General features: G+C 36.2%; 2 protein-coding genes across 9 annotated transcripts in view; one reads left to right on the forward strand and one right to left on the reverse strand.

The window, feature by feature from the left end:
- Positions 1 to 1,400: 1,400 nt before the first annotated feature.
- Positions 1,401 to 4,396, forward strand: LOC102685876 (TLR4 interactor with leucine rich repeats-like). The gene has a single exon (XM_015358875.2). The coding sequence runs from the start codon at positions 1,822 to 1,824 to the stop codon at positions 3,811 to 3,813; it is 1,992 nt and encodes a 663-aa protein (XP_015214361.2). The 5' UTR covers positions 1,401 to 1,821; the 3' UTR covers positions 3,814 to 4,396.
- A 2,627-nt stretch (positions 4,397 to 7,023) lies between these two features.
- atf2 (activating transcription factor 2) overlaps positions 7,024 to 22,286 on the reverse strand; it is a 33,097-nt gene continuing 17,834 nt past the window's right edge. For all 8 annotated transcript variants that reach the window (XM_069196354.1, XM_015358974.2, XM_015358975.2 and 5 more), the window contains 2 exons: positions 16,359 to 16,464; positions 7,024 to 9,123 (listed from right to left, as the gene is read on the reverse strand). In XM_069196354.1, coding sequence (XP_069052455.1) covers positions 8,909 to 9,123; positions 16,359 to 16,464 — 321 coding nt within the window. In that variant the 3' untranslated portion in view covers positions 7,024 to 8,908. The remainder of the gene's footprint in view (positions 9,124 to 16,358; positions 16,465 to 22,286) is intronic.

The raw sequence follows: 22,286 nt of genomic DNA on the forward strand, positions 1-22,286 counted from the left end.
GTTTGTGTTATATGATGAATCAGGTTAGCTTCTTGTTTTAGTAAGACGTTTAACGAAGATCTCATTACATTTTTTTTATCTAAAATATACAAGAATATGGACCACAAACGTTCTGTAATCAAACATCGCACCACTTTAGCACAACAAATTATTTGCTATATATTCACAACCTATGCTAACCTTTCAGATGAGTAGAAAAATATAAATTTGCAAATGAATTGTAGAATTCATTAATGTACATTAATGTACAGTAGAAAGAAAATGAAATCCCTGTATATGTATAAAAATAAATAAGCTATAGAACACATTAACACATACATTTATCTTTATTTGTCTTCTATTTTGATAGATTTTGTTCTTCAATTAGATTCTTGAGAAAAGTTCATGAAAAATACAGTAGCTGATGTCATGTGATGTAAATTAAATATTATGCGCTGTACCTTTCAGTACATACACTATGTGAACGCCACACTACACTTTCTGTCTGGAAGCGTATATACAGTATGAATCAACAATAAGACGAATAGAAATAACAGACATTGAAGACACACCTGTTTTATTTCGTTTTATAAATATAAATATTTAAGGAAAGCCAACTCAGCGTTTGGAAAACGTTTGATTAATACATGTATCTAATTCGAACAATTAACATACTTTATTGTAATAACTATACAAATTGATATGAATCTTATTTAAAAATTAATTAAACTATAGTTATTTAATATATTTTTAAAATAATAATTAGCTATTATCTGTCCTCTGATTAAGAATATTGCAAAACTGGACATATACAGTATGATTTCATTATCATTCGCAGTGAAGAGATTCTATTTAAATGTGAATTTACTGAATTGGTCGAAATTTCAATAATTTGTTTTACAGTGAATTATGCATGTATTCTCTGCATTGCAGTACAATGCATGTTCGATACAACTAAAAACAAAGTAAATTTTCATTGAAGACTGACTAAATATTAGACTAAACTGACTAAAGAAAGCTAATACAATTATAGCACAAATAACAGTCCCATTATTATTACTATTACTATATTATATTAAATATTGGCCAATGCCGTCATTGTACCTTTTAGAAATAAAATTAAAACGCTTACATTACGTCAGGAATTAATGTATTCTAGAATCTAATAGCTTAGCAATTGAGAAAATACGGCGTCTGTTACTATAATTCTTGCTCTACAAACACACAAATTAATCAAATTAGACTGAATGAAAGAAGGAAGATCTTCATTTAATTTGAATGTGAAATTGACTCTAAGACTATGAATAAAATTTTAATCGGGGACAGGAAAATACGAAAAAGTAAATATACTGTACGTAGAAGACACAATTTAATAAAAAAAAATATATAATACATTCAGTCGAATGATTTTAGTCCGCTCTCAAAAGACATCTGCAAACGACATTTTTTCAGCAAACACAAAATATATGCGGTCTTACTAATTAACAGTGGAGTGGACCACTTCTTGAAAGATGGTTATCTTTAACAGTCAGGAAAATGGGGGATATACGTTTACGGAACTGGAAATTTTGGATTAGTTAAAAGAGCTAAGACAGAGGCAGAAACATCACGCTAAACGGGAAATGCCAAATGAAGTTCAATCTCCGGGGCTTTCTGGTGTGCATCATTACTGACCAAACAATATACAGTAAAGGAGATCTCGAAAGCCCAAATTCTCACATTTTCTTAGTGGAGGTTTATAGTGTAAATCCCCCTTTATTCTGACAACTATATAACGTTGCGAAGAAGCCGAAAAAATCATTTCGATTGTCATTAGCAGACCCTTAAAAGAAAATATTCAAAATGGCAAAGTTCGTAATTTATCTTATTTCACTTTTTCCTTACAAAATTCAAGCTTCGTTGTGCCCTGAAGCTTGTAATTGCAACGATATGGACGTATTTTGTTCTAACAGTGGATTGACCTACGTACCCCAGATTCTCGGAACACATTCACCGGCGCAATATTTGAGTTTAGGGGGCAACTTCATCCGGTCTGTTGGCACCGGTGATTTCTTATTTTACACGCAACTGAACAGACTGGATCTTCAATACAATGTCATCAGCAGTATCCAACCTCGTTCCTTTGAATCGCTAAAAAAATTGAAGGAGCTTTATCTGGGACACAATCGTATTTCATTTTTGGTAAATCAAAGTTTCTCCGGACTATCGAATCTGCTTTATTTGGATTTAAACAAAAACCAGTTGTCCTCGGTGCAAAGAGATGCATTTAATGGACTAGTAAACCTTAGAAAACTGCGGCTCAGCGGCAACGATGTCTCTTATCTACCTAGTGGTTTATTTTCCAACCTTAAGATGCTGGAGTTGTTATATCTGGAGGACAATAGGATCTCATCTTTATCCAGAAATGTATTCAAAGGATTGGGGAATCTGCGTGAGTTGTATCTGTCAAGGAACAATGTGACAATCTTATCTGGAGACGTTTTTAAACATTTAAGATCACTTTCGGATATACAATTGGATGATAATGCTATCACGCGAATATGGAATGGTAATTTTTTGACACTTTCAGAACTTAAAACGCTCTCTTTGAGTAACAATGTTATTACCGAGATCGATTCAGGCGCGTTTAATGGATTATCCAAACTGAAGGTCTTGAATGTTGATGGAAACAGAATTTCAGCGATAGGAAAACAATTTTTGAGTCGCAGTCTTCATTTGGAGGAAATAGATTTAAGCGGCAATCTAATCGGGACGGTGGAAGAAAGTGCATTAGATGGTTTACGATTTCTAACAGTTTTGAAACTAAACAACAACAACCTGAGGTATCTGAATCCCGGGGTTTTTAAGACCAACCTGCAGTTATCCATTTTAGATTTGCATGATAACCCATGGCACTGCAACTGCGGAATAATTGATCTAAAAAACTGGCTAAAATCTTCTTCGGACAGGATACTAACTACTTTTGTAAAGTGTTCTATACCAGAAAAGCTTAAGGGAATGTACCTTGATTTTGTAAGCAGTGAAGTTATCCAAAGCGCAGACCCAGCTTGCCCTGATACGATGCTCTCTGATGAACCAGGAACATTTATGACTGGTAACAGATTGGCAATGCAGCGCGACACCGAGGAAGAGAAAGAAACTCACACAAGGGCAACAGCAACCCGGGTCTTTACCATGCCTGATTCATTCACAACTGTAATTAAAAATACAACAAAGCGCCATATAACAAGTGCCGAGTCAGGTAAACCTCAAAGTCTAACAACACAAGCAACATCCTCTTATGGTAATCGGAGTATGTCGCAGAATACGGCAACACCGACACTTGTCACAACCACCGCTTTTAACAAACCATCACATCTGAAGAACATTACACCCTGCGATTACAACCAAAATGCTATTTTGAATATTTCTGCTAGGGTGGTCACCTCTAATTCAGCAGAAATATCGTGGAATCTGGCCCGCGCTGGTAAAGAACATGTGTATTTTAGGATAATGTACGACCAATTCGATGGCAACATCAGATTCAGTCGCTTCATAAACGTCAACAAAGGCAACGTTTGTAATCTTCGGGATCTAAGGGCGTCAACTTCTTACTTTGTCTGCGTGGAAAGCGTTGTTAATGAGAAAGTTTGTGAAGTAGCACCAAGAGATCTCTGCATTGGAATTGTCACAAAGGGCGAAGAAAACTCAACCCCCGATCCGCAGCTCGTCATTCTGTACATCAGCGGAGCAAACGCGGTGGCGATAACAATCACCTTAGTCATCATTATATGCGCAGTTGTTAAGAAAACGAGGAAGTCTCCTCCAGACTCATCTATTCCGCAGTTTGTGTAGGTCTCCCTTCTGACTATAACTCTGGATACAATTCTAACAGCTCCCACACCGGGATTTACCAGCCAAACGAAATAGGTGCTATAGATTTGCCCCGGGTGGATTAAAAAACACAGATAAAGCATCATAGTGATGTGTAAGAAGACTGAACATACTTTGAACTGTAATGTAAGCCTCAGTTAAAAAACTACAGCTTTGAATTGGAAATGTGTATATTGTAGTTGTGTGTATAACGATGCGATTTATGCATTTGTTTTCATTAGAAAGAAACTTTCACGCCTTAATTCAGTCGAAGCAGCACTTGCTAGTCTAGTGTCCAGATACCGTATCATACATATGCACGTTGTGTGAACTAATGTATAATATCTTGAGTTTAAGTGTAAGGATGAATGTAACTGTCCTTATAGATACAAACTTTATGCAAATACTTTCCTATGTCTTAGACGTGCCAGTCAACAGAAAAATAGAAAATGTTTAAAATATTGTCTAGATTATGGTTTTATACGTTTGTCCACTAACTCACCATGTAGTTTATAAAGTTTTTTAAAATATTTTTTTCGAAATGAATGTGGTGTTTTACAGAAAATGTAAAAGTGTAGCATGGAATATTAAAAAGTGCTTTTTATATTATGTATAATTTATTAAAGATAAAGTGTGAAGTCTTTGAAATAACCTAGAGCAATGTTTTGTGTTTCAGTATAAACATTTCTTAGTCTATAATGGGGTTGAACAAGTTTTGGGTAGTCACAATCGAGGTGTTATACAGTAGGTCTGGCATAACTCATCAGGTTATCAGCTGAAAATGTCATTTTAACCACATCAGCAGGCAAGTTGTTCAGCCAAATAGTTTTGGAGATTATTTGAATTGACAACTGAAATGAATCAATATCTTGTACAGTGCTTTGCAAAAGTATACAACTTCATCCAATTTTGCTGAATTTTGTTCCATTGTATTGAATTCCAAATGCTGCAGACATTTTTTAGAAGTGAATATTTACATCAAAACTTGAAAGATTAAACTGAACACGTTTATAGGTGAAACAAATGTCGACAAAGAAAACTCCAAAACTAAAACATGTTGATTGTGTAAGTATTCACCCCTTCTGCCAAGAAAAAACTAAATTTGTTCAGGTTCACAAAACTACTTCGACAAGTAACAAAGTTAGCTGAATGGCCTCTCTGTACAATAATTGGGTTCACATGATTTCAGAACAAATACGCCTGCATTAAATACGCAATGTGAAAGATGAAGCTTCTAAAACATGTCAGGGATAATAAAATGATAGAAATGCACAGGTCAGGTGTACAAAACAGTTTCAAGCACACTGCGTATACTGCTGAGCACAGTAAAGTTGATCATTAAGAAGTGGAAAATGTGTTGTACTACCCTAGATCATGCTATCGCTCCTAACAAAGCAGCTGATCAAGGAGGAAATTGGTGAGGATTGCCAAAAGTGACTTGGAAAGAGATAATTAATTCCTAAGCTGAGATGGGAGAAATGGCAATGAGCTAACGACACCCCAATAACGTCACTCTGTGGCAGATTGTCAGGAAGGAAACCAATACTAAAATAAAACCTCTCAAATCACGAGACGTTGGCAACGAAACATTTAAGTGAGACGGAAATCATGTTTCAAAAGGCTTTGTGATCAGGCGAGACAACACTGGAACCTTTTGGTCTACAAACGCAAAGCATCATGTCTGCCACAAACTCACCACAGCATATCGCCATCATTACTGTCAAGCATGGCGGTGGCAGCATTATGTTATGGGGCTGCTTCACATCAGCAGGGAATGAGAAACTTGTCAAGACTGAGGGGAGAAACAGATGGGAGCAAGACAGAGGCAAGTCTTACAAGGAAACTTGCTTCAGAATGCTAAAAATCAAAAAGGTACATAGCCAAAGTTACACTGGAGTAACTTAAGAACAAAGTGAATGGTCCCAATTTAATCCTGAGAGAAGATCTGTGGGAAGATAGAAATTTGCTGTCTATCAACAATCAAGTCCGAAGCAATTCTGCAACAAAGAATGGAGAGAAATTGCACAATCCTGGTGTGCAAAATTGGTCTAAACATAATCCACAAAGACTTTGGCAGTCATAATTTGTTCCAAAGGGGCTTTCAACAAGTACTATCCCTTTGGGGTGGGTGAATACTTATGCAATCAACTTATTATTTTTTACTTGTCTTTGCAGTTTTACTGTCATCTAACTTATTTCACCCATAAAAGTGCTAAGTTTGAGCACTCAGTTTTTGATTAAACATACTCCCTTTACAAACTACATACATAATTTACAATTCACTGAATATATGTCATTGGAAGGGGGTGAATACTTTTGCAAGCCATTCCAGGTCTGAAGAACAGTTGATTATTCGAGACTTTATTAAACTAATTTACTTACCAAACTGATCAAAACTTACAAGTGTTCCCAGTTTGTATTAACTGAGAATTTAAGGTTGATCTACAGTATAGGGTTTGGAATCTCTTGAACAATATACAGTATAACATGATGGGACTCTCCAACAGTCAGAAAAAAAAATGACATCATTGTAATTCTACGATTGTCCACAAGATGGTAGGATACCCCCAAAAGAAGCTGACAGCTATACATCTGCAAATATAACATCACCTACAAAAATCGTTCACCTAAAAATAATCACTCCCCTGGTGTATCCTTTCTTTATCCATTATTTATACAATAAAAAAAGATAAACTATTAATATCAATGACATTATTAAGGTATTAATTCATATTTCTTAATAATTTGTCTTCTTATGAAAAATAATGAGAAATTATAAGTCATTTCACACTGTCCTCCTGAAAACTGAACACTAGATATACAATAAAATAAAAGGGCAACAGGTTCTTCAAAAGGTAAAAGTACAATTTTAAGATGTATACCTTCCAGAGAGTGGGAAGCTAAGTTCATTGCATCTAGAATTTTGCTTAATGTGAAGTACACACTAAACTGTATTGAGAGAAAGATTTCAGTTTCAGAATCGCTTATAGTTTGGTTTTACTAAGCCAAACCAAAGAAATGATGTGCTTCAGGGAGACTGCAGAATCCCAGGGTTTTTCATTTAAAAACCAAGGCAATTAATAGGCAAATTTACACAAAACTGAAGCACTGTCTTCAAGGTGAGGTCCAAAGATTGGTATGAAAGATTCCTGGGTGACAGTACACAAAACCTACAAAAAATGGAATACAGCCTTTATAGACCTTAAAGAGATATTAAAAGATTTATTACAACTTTAATTTATGATTTTATACAGAACTTTCACAAGTTACACTTTACTGCCAACACAATAGTATCACGCCTTTTAATGCAGTTGAACCAGAAAAAAGTTAAAGGAAGTACTTACAGAACCAGTCATGAATCTATTATCATCTTGCTAGAACTCAAGGTGGCACGACATGTTAGATGATACTTATTTAACCGAGACTTTTATATTGGTTTAATTCTCTCAGAGAATTTATACATGCAAATAGCACAAAACAGTGACAGAACAAATTACCTGTTTAAACAAGAATGTTATTTTCATTTGAAGGTCTTTGAATTGAAGAAATGCAGCATGTCTTTATAAAACTACACAGTAGTAAGCTAATACATTGTAAGATAAAAGGCAGATGAATGATGCTGTGATCTGTAACCCAATATTTGTTGTTTTACTATTAGTAGTGTTAGTATTATCTAAAATAAGGATAGAACAATTTTAATAATTTGCCAAGCAAGATGTGAGTTTGACAGTTATGTTAAATAAAAAAATATGGTCTCCTGATCTCTTCAGCAGTATCTGGGCTCAGAAGAATTTGAGAATCCCTACTTTAAAGACTCCCAAAAAGGCTACATTTTTATAAAAGAAAACATTTATAATGGGCTCTCAAATACAGCATTATTTCATAAAAAAACAATGTACAATTTTCTCTCATTGCTGAAAGTTCACATACAGTGTATCATCATTTAGGCCATTTACATTTCATAGAATCTCAAATTGTCTTTGAAATACAAGAAATGAAAACAAGTCATTTTAATTTGCTACAGTAGTGTAATTTCTGAACAGCATTTGCTGAGACTGTCACGTTTCTATAAGCTCAAGCAATGTTACACATAAAAAAGCATTAACATGATACGTTATATAATCCCATCCAAATGATCATGACAGGGGGACAGATTTGTAAATGTTTCCTAATCCCTACAATACAAATCGAAACCTGTGAATAATTTAATATGAAATATTAATGGCACATTTAGTAAAATTCATTACCTAGCAGATGTCTGGATAATGAGAAAAAAATTACTGTAATTCTACAATCACCTTATCTGTAACAATGAAACTACACATGGAATGTTAGTCAAAACATCGTTCTTGAACATACATTATTCTAAGCAAAGATTCTCATTAAGACTATTTTACAAGTGGAGGCAACTGTTAACATTCAAACCACAGAGTGCTACTGGTATAAGCACCATACCACTCACACATACAAAATATTTTTTCTCAACTCAATCACTGATATTGTGTAACAAGACAAGTCTTAAAATTTACCACTAAAAGCTGCCAATACTTACAGGTGAACAATCAAATACAATTTAAAAACAAATCCTTCTTCTCCCTCATGTGCAAAATTAGAAAAGGCAAATAAATAAACAAAGTGACTGCTTAAATTGTGTCTTTTTCTCTCAGATAGTGCTTTAAAGATGTCAAGAAAAATCGACAGAAGCTGTATGACACATACTTTGGTAGGAATGTCTCATCAGTGATGTATCATTTTAATAAATTAAAACTCCTTTCCGAGTAAAAGAAATAGACAAAGGTGCCTGGCATATTCAATCAATTTGATCAATTCAAATAGATGTAAGAGAAAAAGACAATCAGTCCAATTTTCAAAATGACTGGAAAGTGCCCTTGAGCATGACCACTTGCTCCACGCTAGGTACTTTTGGTATTAAGAATAAAAAAACAACAACAACAACAACAACAATAACCGAACTTAAAAAAAAAGAAATACAGCATTCTCCAAAACGGAGAAAAGTGAATGTTCCTTCTTCCCTTTTTGTAGCTGGAAATAAAGCATTGACCGCACGTCCAACCCATCAAGTCCCCGAGGACTGTGCCTGGGAAGGAAGAGCCACCACTACCTGCGGTTTCATTGGGTCTGTACTCTGCTCGGCCAGCGAGGTTAGGGCTGTGGAGGCCACCGAAGAGGAGCTGACTCCATTGGAAGTGCTGACAGAACTGTGCTGGATGGCTTCGGCCTGAGGGCTGCTGGGCACCGAGATGTCTTCAGAACTATCGTCCTTATCGGTGTCTAGACAACACAAACGACAACATGCTGGGAACACCATTTGACACAGTAGTCCTTACTCAACACTTAAATGGTGGCATCTACACGGTGATTTTATTAAACCACAGTTCACATGGCTCTAATATATTTACTTATTATGACGCTACTTATTGAATTTGAATCGAGTTCCAGAGGACTGGCAGGGAAGAGTCACCACTACCAGCGGTTTCTGCTAACGAAACTCTTATAATTATCCTCAAATACTGGAAAGTCACACAGTATTTCAAAATACCCTGTTAAGTTCAATGATTTTCTTGAAATGGACAAATTCTGCAATAGACTGAGCAGTGACAGGAGAAACTAAACATATTCAATTGAATTCACATCCTCAGTAGTGTGGAGTTTAGTCGGCAACAGCTTATCTTTCAGGTATCCCACCAGCTAAAATGAAGAAGGCTCAGGTGAGGAGCCACAAGGGACTTGTCTAAAAGGACTAACGTAGAAAGCTGCGTCATGAACTTCAAACTCTATATGAAACTCCTTTCCAGAGTTGATTCAGGATTCATGTTTTCACAATATTCGCAATAGTTTTCACAATAATGCTTATTATTTACATCAGTACTTACTGTTCAAATACCATCTTGAACAACTGCTATTATAACAGAGCATTGGGATACCAATAGCTTAAGGTATAATGTCCCAATTCTTTTATATCTTAAAGGAAAAAGTTGTGTTCCTTACTTCATTATTGAAGTTCATAATACAATTATGATGAATACTTACAAATAGAAATGAATAATAAAACACAAACAGAATATTTATAAAAAATAAACCATTTTGGGCAGTTTGTAAAATTTTAAAAGACTAATAGAAACGTAAAAATCAAGGCTTCTAATGCATTTCAAAATATACAGAGTGGGATGACAGCTAAGTTTTATGTAACTCGGATACTTTATCCTGTTTTATGTAGTAAGACTAAGTTTGAAATATATTTTTGTATTACAGCTTTAAGACTATAGTAAACAGACAAATCCCAAAAAGAACAAACATCAAGGTCCAAAATTTGATCTGCTAACTATCCTATTGAAACCATTTTTGTAATCTCACACTTACGTGAACCAATTACAAAACTTGGAGCTTTCTCTCATGACAATTCCATTCTTTGTATACTTAAAGATACAATGTCATTTAAAACAAACATAATAAGGCTTTAATACATTTTTTGTCATGTAATAGTGTTACAGTATATCTTAAATTGTTTTCATTTGTTTCTGGCTACCTTGCCAACTACTGCAGCGACAGATGATTACAGCACCTGATTTTAATGATGCTCACACAGGAGAATATGCAATACTTGGAGTCTAAATGCCACCAGCTGTTAAGCAGTTGCATTGAATTAATTGGATCCTGATTAAAAAAAAATCTCTGTAATGTACTGCCTCATAAAGGAATGCAGACCACTAAGATAATTAATACTGCTAATGATAAAAAGTCACTTTAAATGGCACTTGGTAATTAATTGTTAGGTTTGGTATTTGAAAATGTGAGTTGCAGGTATTTTTATGTAGGTTACTATAAAATTTCATTTAAATGGCCTTATGTCTGTAATGCTCCCAAAGCATTCTTATTGATGGGAGTTTAATAAAATGATTTGGTACCGACGTAATTTAAATTGTCATAAATTATTTCGTCCTTTATTTTCTCATAAGGAAATGATATATTAATCTTTCTTTCATACAAACTACATTTAATTACACCTGTTAGTGTGAGATTACAGCAAGGGACAGGGGGGATGTGCCATATTATAATGAGCACTCTGAGTCAGTCAAGTCCCAGGGCTGTGTTGCACCTTTTTTAATTTTTTTTTTCCAGCAGATGGGAGAACAGTCTGCCAATGGAAAAAAAGTCTAGTCCTGCTTATTTGTAAGGGATGTTGGATAATTTCATCCCACCTGCCACAGTTCCGCCTCTGCTGCATGATTAAGTATGTTAACAGGCAAGGCTGGAGAAAGCTTGAAGCCCCCTGAGTCCCAACCTCCTGGCTGGGAGGATTTGCTGGCTTGAAGCCCTACTGTTACATGCAAGGCATTGAGAGATGATTAGGGGTTGAGAATGTAAGAGAATTTTCATTTTAAGAGTAATATTAGTTACACGGCTTTACCTCATCTTAGATTTGTGACCAGATTAGCATTTTTTAAAGCACGGTTATTACAAGGACAACACAGCAACATCGCTCTAATGGGATGCATGAAACGCTCATATTTCATTCTCAGTGTAAGTCAAACAGGTACTGGAAGCCTCCGTAAACTACCGAATTCCAATTTCCAACAGTAATGTATTTAGCTGAAATGATCTGGTGATGAATGCTGAAATTAAAAAGGGATATTTCCGTACTTAAATATATCACTCTAATCTCACAGTTGTAAGCAAAATATTAACTGTCTGGTGTGTGTAAACAAACAAACCTAAAATATTTTAAAGTGATGGCCTGTTCTGAAAATAGAGTTTATTCTTTCTCCCCTAGACATGATAGTGCTGCCATGATTAATGAGATTAAATTAAGTTGCATTAAATAGCATGTGACTATCGAATATTAGGATATAACTAGCAGTTATAGCAAGTTTCCAACTCTGCGCCTCCTATTCAACACTATGTACATGTCTATCATTTTTACAATTAATTCACTGAACACAATAAAATCTTTCTGCTTGTACATACTCATAAATGAGAGCAGAAGAGGAAAACCCATTAAGTATAAAATCTCAAGTGCAATGTACAGCCATTAACCTGTGCAATAATACTTTGACTCACTGAAATACTTGTTTATCTGTTAATATAAAATGCATATGCATTTATGCATATGCATAAAAATGCATGTTCTGTTTATTAAACTGTTAGATTATATTCTTTTCCTTTATATTCTGCAGAAAAAAAAGAGATCATGGTCACTGAATTGTTTGAAGCACTGATGGCACATAACAGAAACACTCCATTTTCAGATCCCATATAGTGTTCCAGAACTCCTTCATACTGGTAGCCAGTAAAGGCTATGCTCATCACCTACTCAAAAAAACGTTAATGCACAGTAAAGGGAGCATACTGTTAGTCTGAGGAAGCATTGCTAATTCATACTCATCTCGAAGTATTCATAAACACAGAAGTTCTCGCATTTTATTTTCAATATTTTTACTGGGATGTCTACATCTTAATATTATTTATTCAGATCTAGGAGTACAGGATGTGAAACCAAGAAAAAAACACCAAAGCAGTGTGCAGTATGATTCGACACTCAGGTTTAAATGACAGACATAGAAAGTAGAACTTCAGTCACAAATCTGAAAACAAAATGATAAAATACTGTAAGTCCCTGCCCATTTTTTTAAAGCTAAGTCAAATTATTTACAATTTTATCATTTGCCAAATCCTAATCCACAGAAGTCAATATAATTTATCCCTAATGTTGCAATCTTTTATTTTTCCTTGAATTAAACAAATGAGTCATCACTGCATCTCCAGACATTGGGGATTATTCAGAAGATCTACTGTCTGTTTTACTGTGGCGGTAAAAGCATATTACTGTCTCGTTATGTCCCTTCCTGATTCATAAAGGTTTACTGGCATGTCACTGCATTACTGTGTTGGAAGGCATGAGAGTCACAACACCTCCTTTTCACCGTTTATACACACTGAAAATAATTCAAAAATCTGATGGCAACTCTACAGGCTTGACAATGGAGATTGCTTAATGTTATTTTGCTCAATGTTTGTGTGATTGATAACTCGGAGTCTGACAAAATCATCTTGCTTATCAATGTAAATGAAATATACATGTTTCAGTAAAAAGCAAAAAGCTGAGGGTATTTTTTCCTGATGGTGAATTTACATTTCTGATGGTAATGGAGACACAAATCACCTTGGCTGAAAGATAAGGTTCTCATAACGAGAAATGGGATTTAACCTTTCAACTCCATTTTGCAGGTCCTGCCACCTACACTACAAAAACTATTTTGCAGTTTCTGACTATGACACAGGACAAAGGTAACACAATCTTAAATCTTTGTAAGGTGCTGAGTGAAGAAATACAGGTAAAAACCTCACGGATTTGCGAAATTCCCATCATTTGTATAACACTAACTCAAGAGCACAGCTTTTTTATGCTTCCTAGCGAGTTTTCAAGAGTACTTTGCTTATTTGTTGTAAACCATTACACATTTAGACAGCTAGTTTAAGGCTATGGGCTATTTCAGAGGTGGTCTGTGATGTGTTTTGTTGAACAGCACTCCTGGTTTCCCTGGTATAGCACTTGATATTGTTCTTATATGGTGCTGAAAGAGTTACTGTCACAGAATTGGCTGCATAACTCATTCTCATAACCATTAAATTGAAAAATTAAACTACGGTGGTATGATTCTTCTGTCTTTCATTTCAGTTTTGACAGCTGAAACACTGGAGTCTGCAATTCAAAATGTACCAATATAATCCTTTCCATGAAGATGAAAGTGTAACTAAAAAGCATATTTGATTCTGTAGTATAAAACAAACATGATTAGGACACATCAAGTGTAAGACATAACTAATCTTTTTTTATGCTATACACAAAATGTAAAAGTAATTACCTATATTTCTGTATACAGAACATGAATAATTACAGTACCTTTTATCACTCAAAGGGGCACAGATGTGATCAATCTGACAATGATATGGACAGGTACCTACGTGCAAAAGTGTTTTCTTTTAGATTTTAAACCCAAATAAGTTAACTGATGCTGCAAAAACCTCTACTTGAAGAATGAATTCTTGAATTGCGATTCTCACAACCTTTTGACTTCCTGATATGACTTTGAATTCCACAAGAAATTATCACAGCACAAACTTCACCATCATGTAAGCCATCAAAGCCATTTGCATACTGACTCTTAGTGCTTAACTCACACTTGGCCACATTTTTTCTTTCACTTTTAATTGTGCCTGTTCATTATCTTAAATATGCTTGTCACTTATTCTTATGGTAGCTGGTGAAAGGGTGTTTCAACATGATGATCTGGAAATATTTTTGTACTGTAGCTTTCTCAAACCTAAGTGATGAAATCTGAATCGGTGTAAAGTCCAATAAAGGCATAGGTAAAAAAACTCCACTGAATTTAGAGATGACAATTCAATTAAATATAGTATACACAGAATGTTGATAAATTAATCTAAAGTGCCATAGGTGACTGTAGTTGAGCCTACTTTTGTAACAGATCTGTAGCTACCTGAGCCTATTAACACCTACTGCAGCTGTTACCCAATGGTAAAGCTCTAGTTATATAAATGTTGTCACAAAGGAAAAATAGGCAGGAATATGCAGACATTTAATAATATTTTCTGAAGAGTGATTTAATAGCTTTGTTAAGGAATCATAATTGGACATTACTCTTAGACACAGCCACAAAATGTCTTTTCTCTAAGAAGATGCCAAAGCCCACCCTATCTTTCTTCTTGAATATATGGATTAGAAAAATGAAGGAAAATCCTAAACACGAATAGGAATAATAGCTCACTTGTTAGTGCACGGCTAAACAAGAGTTTCAGTGCAATGCTGCACAATTTCAGACTAAGTTTCATGGAGGTCTCCAAAATAACAACACAGAAAAACAAACATGAATCATAGTTCTCTTCATTCCTAAAAGCACCTCAAACAACTGAGTCCACATCAAATAGGGTCTGTAACTGACAGCATATTCCAACTCCATAAGCTATCAGTCCCATTATTTTTATGAGTCATGTCAGTTCTATGGTTAACAATAGGCATGCATAATAAGCGCAGTGATGCACAGCCGCTTTTCAGAAGAGAACCATAGTCTTGTCAGGCTAGGGGCTATAATTGACTAATTTTGGAAGCAATCATTGTCAATATAAGTCAGCAGCATATTCCAGAAAGTTGTAACTCAGCGCCGAAATGTGGTTCCCCATGTTGTTAAACTGATTGCAGATCAAAGGGCTCTTGAGTTATGAGCACAAAGCTGACAAAATCAATATTCTAAATGCACTAAGGATGGAAGCATGCTGGATCTCTGGAATCTTGAAAATTAAAAAATATTGCTTGTTCTTATAAAAGTGCTTACAATGACTATTTAAATCTGGCAGCCATTAAGTTTTATCGCAAGCACCTGAGGAACTGCTACAATGCACGGCAAAACTCTTTTTTTCTGTGGCTCTACTGACAGTAGCAAATTGAAATGAAGTGGGTACATATGGTAGAAACAATATACAGATTTACAAATTTCCCAAAACATCATTAAATCATAACGCCAAAGATGTGTGCTATATATTATAAATGCCGTCTTATGCATTCGGAGCTCTGTTGTTCATTATACATTTGTTTATGGCAAGGAAAAATGTCATTTATCGAACAGGAGCAGCTGTGTTGAGAATTGTAAACCTTACTGAAAAGTACACCTTACAAAAAGTCAACACAATGAAACTCCGAGTAACAATAAAAAAATAAAACAATCTGTAATCAGCCTCCACTTACCCCTCCTAATTAAAGATCATGTATTCTGTCCTGCTGTTTTACCACCAAGAAATCTAACTGAAATTATAATTTCCACATTTTCTTTCTGTGCACTGTTGGTTACATTAAATGACAAATCTAAAAATGTCTGCAAATGGAGATATTAAAGAGAGCGCATGGATGTCTTAGTAGTCTTATTTTTACATGAATACATAACCTTATAGTTGAAATGTTTCAGACTCTCTGTACTCAACTTTGGGGTATCCACTGAAAAAAAAATCTCTCTCAAAAGTTTATACATAATATAAAACTGTAAACAGAGAGCAGTAAACTCCAGTATTATGAACCGCTGGAAATACTGAATAGCTTATTTGAAACCTGATTGAATTGTCTATAGAACTAACAGGGCGATATGGTAATGGTCAAGACTTGTATCATGCGGCTCACTGTTGTGACACCTGTGCTATCAGATCCAAAATTGCATTTGCAAGGAAAATGTAAGATCCCATCTCATTTTCTAAATGTTACATGTTAGAAATTGGGTATTGCTTATCTTTATGAAATACAGAATTTTCCACTATTAAACAGAATATCACTGCCTTACTTTTGCAGTATTAAAAGACAATCTGAATATTACTTTAATAAGCTCAGTTTTTTTAATGCAATGTTAAGCAGTAATGCACGTTCCTCTCACAGTTAACTCGGATCATTCTGGCAGTATTTCATTTAAACAGCCTAAGGCTATGGATAATGGAACATTACTCACTGTGATAGCCAGATTTCTTCTGCATGGCGGTTACAGGGCAATCTTTATGAGCCAGAAGAAGCTGTTTCAGCTGAGCCACTTCATTTCTCAGCAGGGTGACTTCATTCTGCAGGGAAAAAGAAGCTGAAACTTTAACTAACACTACTTGCAGGCATCACGAAACAGAGAGGTTGTTGTTAACTTTTATAGCTTCCTCTATAGTGCAACATGATACAATAAGTTTAAGAATTCATCACATTCTCAAATTCCTCTAATACTGAACTACACAAAACTTGTGCAGTCCCAAATAGGTTACTCTAGGCAAAATATTGAAAGTACCTATACACAGTGCCTTCAGAAAATATTCACCCCCTTGAATTTTCACATATTTTTCCTGTTACACCTCCAAATGTTAACAGATTGAAATAACTTTTTCACCCTTCAATAACGCAATAAATTCAACACATTTATGAATCAAAATATTTTTTATTCAAGAACATTCGTTTCTCAAGAATGAAAGACTTACAGTTCTCATTTACAAAAGTATTAACCCCCCCACAACTCAATGCTTTGTACATAGTTCTTTAGCAGCAATTACAGTTGTGTGTCTTTTCCGGTATATCTGTATGAGCATTGCATATTTAGATTGTGGAATTTTTGCCCATTCTTCAATGCAAATTTGCTCCAACTCTGCCAAATTAGATGGAGAGCGTCGGTGGACAGAAATTTTCAGTTCATACCACAGGTTTTCAATTGGATTCAAGTCTGGGCTCTGGCTGGGCCATTCTAGAATACGAACCTTCTTTTTTTCAAGCCATTCCTTGATAGTTTTTGCCGTGTGCTTTGGATAATTGTCCTGCTGGAAAATGAATCTTTGCCCTAAATGCAGATCTCTGGCTGACTGAAACAGGTTTCCTTCAAGGATATGCCTGTATTTGGCTCCATCCATTTTGCCCTTGATTGCAACAAGCTTTCAAGATCCTCCTGCTGAAAAGCAACCCCAGAGCATGATGCTGCCACCACCATGCTTGACGGTAGGTATGGTGTTACCTGGGTGTTGGGCTGTATTGCCCCAAAGATACCCTCAAACATTGGTATGTTTGCGCCAAACATAGCACTTTGCTTTTAGCCTAAAAAGCTGAACTTTAGTCTCATCAGACCACAAAATGTTCTTCCAAAAGGTTCACGTTTTGTCACATGGCTTCTATCAAACTCCAGGCATGACTTAATGTTGGCCTTTCTCAGCAGTGGCTTTCTTTCTAGCCACTCTCCCAAAGAGGCCAAATCTGTGAAGTGCTGAAGAGATTGTTGATGTCTGGACAGTTTCTCCCATTTCAGCCAAAGAGCTCTGCAACTCTGTCAGTGTTATAGCTGGCTTCTTGGTCACTTCTCTGACAATTGCCCTTCTTGTCTGGTCGCTCAGTTTGGTAGGACGGCCTGATCTTAGTAGCGTTTGGGTTGTGCCATGTTTTTTCCATTTTGTTATAATGGACTTCACGGAGCTCCTAGGAAGTTTCAAAGCTTTGCCAGTCTTTTTATAACCTTCTCCAGCTTTTGTCCTCCTAACAGCTTCATCTTGACGTTCCACGGGCAGCTCCTTGGTCTTCACGACAGCAGGACTGATCTGATCTGCTGTTTTAGTTGTGAGACCTCACAAAGTGAGTCAGTGATATTGTGCAATCAAGCAATTGAACACAGGTAGATTCAAAATAAACACAGGTGTACCTTGTTAATGTATTTAGTGTGATCTCTCAAGATAATTGAATACCTCACCCAATTTAGGTTGTTAAAACAAAGGGGGTGAATACTTATCAATTAAGTAAATTTCAGAGTTTTATTTTTAATATAATTCTGAAGACATCTAAATACTTTATTTCATTTTAGCATTATAGAGAATTACTTCTACAGGAGTGGAAAAAAATCCCATTTAAAATATGCTTTAATTTGTCTTTGTAATACAGCAGAATGAGAAATAATCAATGGGGGGTGAATACTTTCTGAAGGCACTGTACTATAGGTACTTACAATAATTAAATGTTTTATTTTTTCCAGTGATATTCAGGCCTATTCTCTCCTTGTTTTAAAAATATTTTTGCTTGTTTCTAAAAACAAACAGTATGCTGTATATAGCATACACCATAAAAGTAAACTTATGTTTTGCTGCAGTGCCCAGAGTCATGTTTTTTTATAAACTGTATATCACTAAGTGTGGTGGCATATAAAAGGTTATACAAGTGCTAACAGTAACCTTTTAAATCATTATTTAAAAAATTACATAACATACCGGCAAAGCGGCAGTACAAACCACAATACAAACTCATCAAGAACATTAGTAATTGCTTACACTTACGTAGTGCTTTTCTGGACACTCCACTCAAAGCACTTTACAGGTAATGGGGACTCCCCTCCACCACCACCAATGTGCAGCCCCACCTGGAGGATGCGACGGCAGCCATAGTGCGCCAGAACGCTCACCACACATCAGCTATCAGTGGGGAGGAGAGCAGAGTAATGAAGCCAATTCATAGAGGGGGATTATTAGGAGGCCATGATTGGTAAGGGCCAATGGGAAATTAGGCCAGGGCGCCGGTGTTACACCCCTTCTCTTTACGAGAAACACCCTGGGATTTTTTAATGACCACAGAGAGTCAGGACCTCAGTTTTACGTCTCATCCGAAGGACGGCGCCCGTTTACAGTATAGTGTCCCCGTCACTATACTGGGGCATTAGGACCCACACAGACCACAGGGTGAGCGCCCCCTGCTGGCCCCACTAACACCTCTTCCAGCAGCAACCTTAGCTTTTCCCAGGAGGTCTCACATCCAGGTACTGACCAGGCTCACACCTGCTTAGCTTTATATTGCATTATATATGCAATATATATATAGCATTATACCGTATGACCAAAGTAAGACCAATCTTACATACTGTATATAGCAGTAAACAAAACAAAATGCAAATGCAACAAAAAGCTTTTTTCATAACAAAAGAGCAGTGCCGCATATGATAAAATGTAGGCCTAGTCTAATTAAACTGCTGAGACATAGTATTTCATCATGCATTATTCAAAGGATTATTAAAATATCTTAGATTAAAACTACACTAAACATGAATCAAAATGCACCATCCAACTAACATAAGTAGCTTGCTTGTTTGGTGCACTACATCAGTAACACTGGTCACCAGCTTAACACTTCAACCATTTACTAGTAACCTGTCACATTTTTCAGATGCTCTATGCATATTGGTTTAAGACCTTGCAGGATAATTATTTAAAAGACTAGAAGCTGATGGATGAATCATATTGTGTAGCATAAAAAATTGCTGTGGTTAAGGTAGTTCCAAACTACCTTAAAACTACCTTAAAAAAAGAAAGTAAAAAAATTTGCACTATTTATCGGAGGAAAATTGATTTTTGTCTGCTGTGCTCCCTTGGAGAACTAGGCTCACGTCTTGTGTTGTGAAGCTTGCGACACCTGTTGTGACACCTCATCATTAAAAGAGAAATTATAGTTTGAGAGACTATGTAGAGCCTATTTAGAATGTAGATTTTCTATTTTTCAGAATGATAAGGGAATGGTTTGACCCAACAAAGTAGGTAAAGTAGTAAGACATCAGTGATCTTACAGCACCAATCATTCTGACCAGTGGCAAAAGCTGTACATCTTTATTGAAGACATTCAGACCAAAAGTGCTGGGATTATGTAATTTCAACCTACAGGCTCCCAAATCTGAGATTTCAAATTTGTTTAAAAATGTTAAGAATGACTGTGGCTGTTTGTCTATTTAGCACTAGAGATAATAGTCAGAAGACAACTGTAGGCATCTGACTAACAACCTCTTCTCTCCTGTGTCCTCCCCTGATAAATCCAAAACTGATACTCCATGGAAGACACTTACTGTCTCCGATCAATCTCCTGGTCCCAAAGTACCTGAAAAGAGCTGCTCACCTTTACGTTCAACCAACCATGATTGTGTAGACTGACAGAACTATTCCATTACCTGAAGTTGGGACTGTCATTACAAATTAAACCTGGTACTGGCTTTCCAAAGTGTCACCCAGCTCTGGCACATGAAAAAAAGCTGACGGCTGCTCACTAGGCATTTAAAAAAAATATGGACATTTGCCACAGGTTCACATTGCAGGTCTAGGCCAGGGAATTCCAGCTGTGGTCGTGGAGAGCCCCCGTCCAGTTACTCTTATACAGTAGCTCAGCCTACATCACATATTATGAAAAAATTAAGAACACTGATCACTTAAGAAACCAATGTTTCAATGAAGGAAACACTGGTCCTTGTGGATTGAAGGAAATTCTGATTTTCATTCCATGTGATCTCTAAATTGCTTAAATTGTTCCAGGGCTTTAGAAATTGATTATCTAAGACAGTGGTTCTCAAAATTTGGGGCCCTAGTACCACCCTTGATCAAACCAAAGCATCCAAGTACTGCATTTGTTATTTTCTCATAGGAACCACAGAAAATCTTAATGACCAACATGAGCGCATGCGTGCACACACTCACACACATATAATTAAAACAGCACTTAGTTAATTTGGTTTGTACCGCCTTGTAGCCATTTTCCTACTCTTGCTAACACCAGCAGTGCTGTCTGTGTCAGGTTCAACAGAAGAGCTAGTGTCGATGGCCAAAAGTGTTACCATACATCCGGATTTTCTCGGCCATGTCCTCTATTTTGATCCTTATGTCTCTGTCCGGCGGGAATTCTCAAATATCCAAAAATATCCGGGATTTCAACCCCATTTCACCATGAAGAAATTTATAATAATAATAATAATAATAATAATAATAATAATAATAATAAGTCTCATCCGAAGGACGGCGCCTTTTTACAGTATAGTGTCCCCATCCCTATACTGGGGGACTAGGACCCACACAGACCGCAGGGTGAGCGCCCCCTGCTGGCACCACACTAACACCTCTTCCAGCAGCAACCTTAGTTTTTCCCAGGAGGTCTCCCATCCAGGTACTGACCAGGCTCACACCTGCTTAGCTTCAGTGGGTTGCCAGTTGTGAGTTGCAGGGTGATATGGCTGCTGGCTAATTAAAATTAATTAACAAAAGTTATATAGATAGTTAGAAAGAGAGAGACCTACGTCGCTGTTCAGTTTTCATCCTCTACATGTATGATTATGTCATGAGACAGTGACAATTCGGGCATCAGTGTCTGTACTCAGTATGTGCAGTGCAGAAGCATTCCCTCGAATGGTTCCCTATTTTGTTTCTCGTTTTCCTACCTTCAAACACAATGCCAAAGCGAAAGTGTAAATTCACAGCAGAACTAAAAAATAAATTTCTGTGTTTTTGAAGTGGCAGAGAAGACTGGGAAGCTGAATGTTTGGTGTGTAAGCCTGGTACTTTTGTCTCCATGGCAAATAAAGGTATACTTGACTTGCAAGCTCATGTTGAGTTTGTTAACCAAATGAACAGATGTTTTGTAAAATCTGGCAGCAAAACAGAGGATTGCAGCAGAGGGGACTTATGCATTTCACAGAGTTAAACATCATCACAGTTACTTAACCAATAAACATAAAACGTGGGATATTTTGAAAACCTTCTCCGTCCTGACCCCCTTCCCAGATAAGACAATGGGAATGTTTCTCGAGGTGTCCTCTTTTTTATGTTGAAATATGGTAACCCTAGTAGCCGATGTATAATCGTCTTGGTTCTCAGTAGGTGTGCATGATCTATCGGAGCTGGCGTCAGTGCAATTGGCATCTATTCCTTTCAGCCATTACATAATACTTGATTTTTGTGAGATATTAATTTTTGATCACTTGTTCTGTTGGCGAATGTGGCGCCAAGCTGTGTCTCTGAAATCTTAAGAGGAGTATGAACACTCAAGTATTAGCGCGCGCTGTATCAATGTAGCTAAATATGTAGGCTCTGTATTTGACAATCTAATTTTATTTAAATAGAAAATATGAAAA

Source organism: Lepisosteus oculatus, chromosome 12, assembly GCF_040954835.1.
Source record: "Lepisosteus oculatus isolate fLepOcu1 chromosome 12, fLepOcu1.hap2, whole genome shotgun sequence".
Lineage (NCBI taxonomy): Eukaryota > Metazoa > Chordata > Actinopteri > Semionotiformes > Lepisosteidae > Lepisosteus > Lepisosteus oculatus.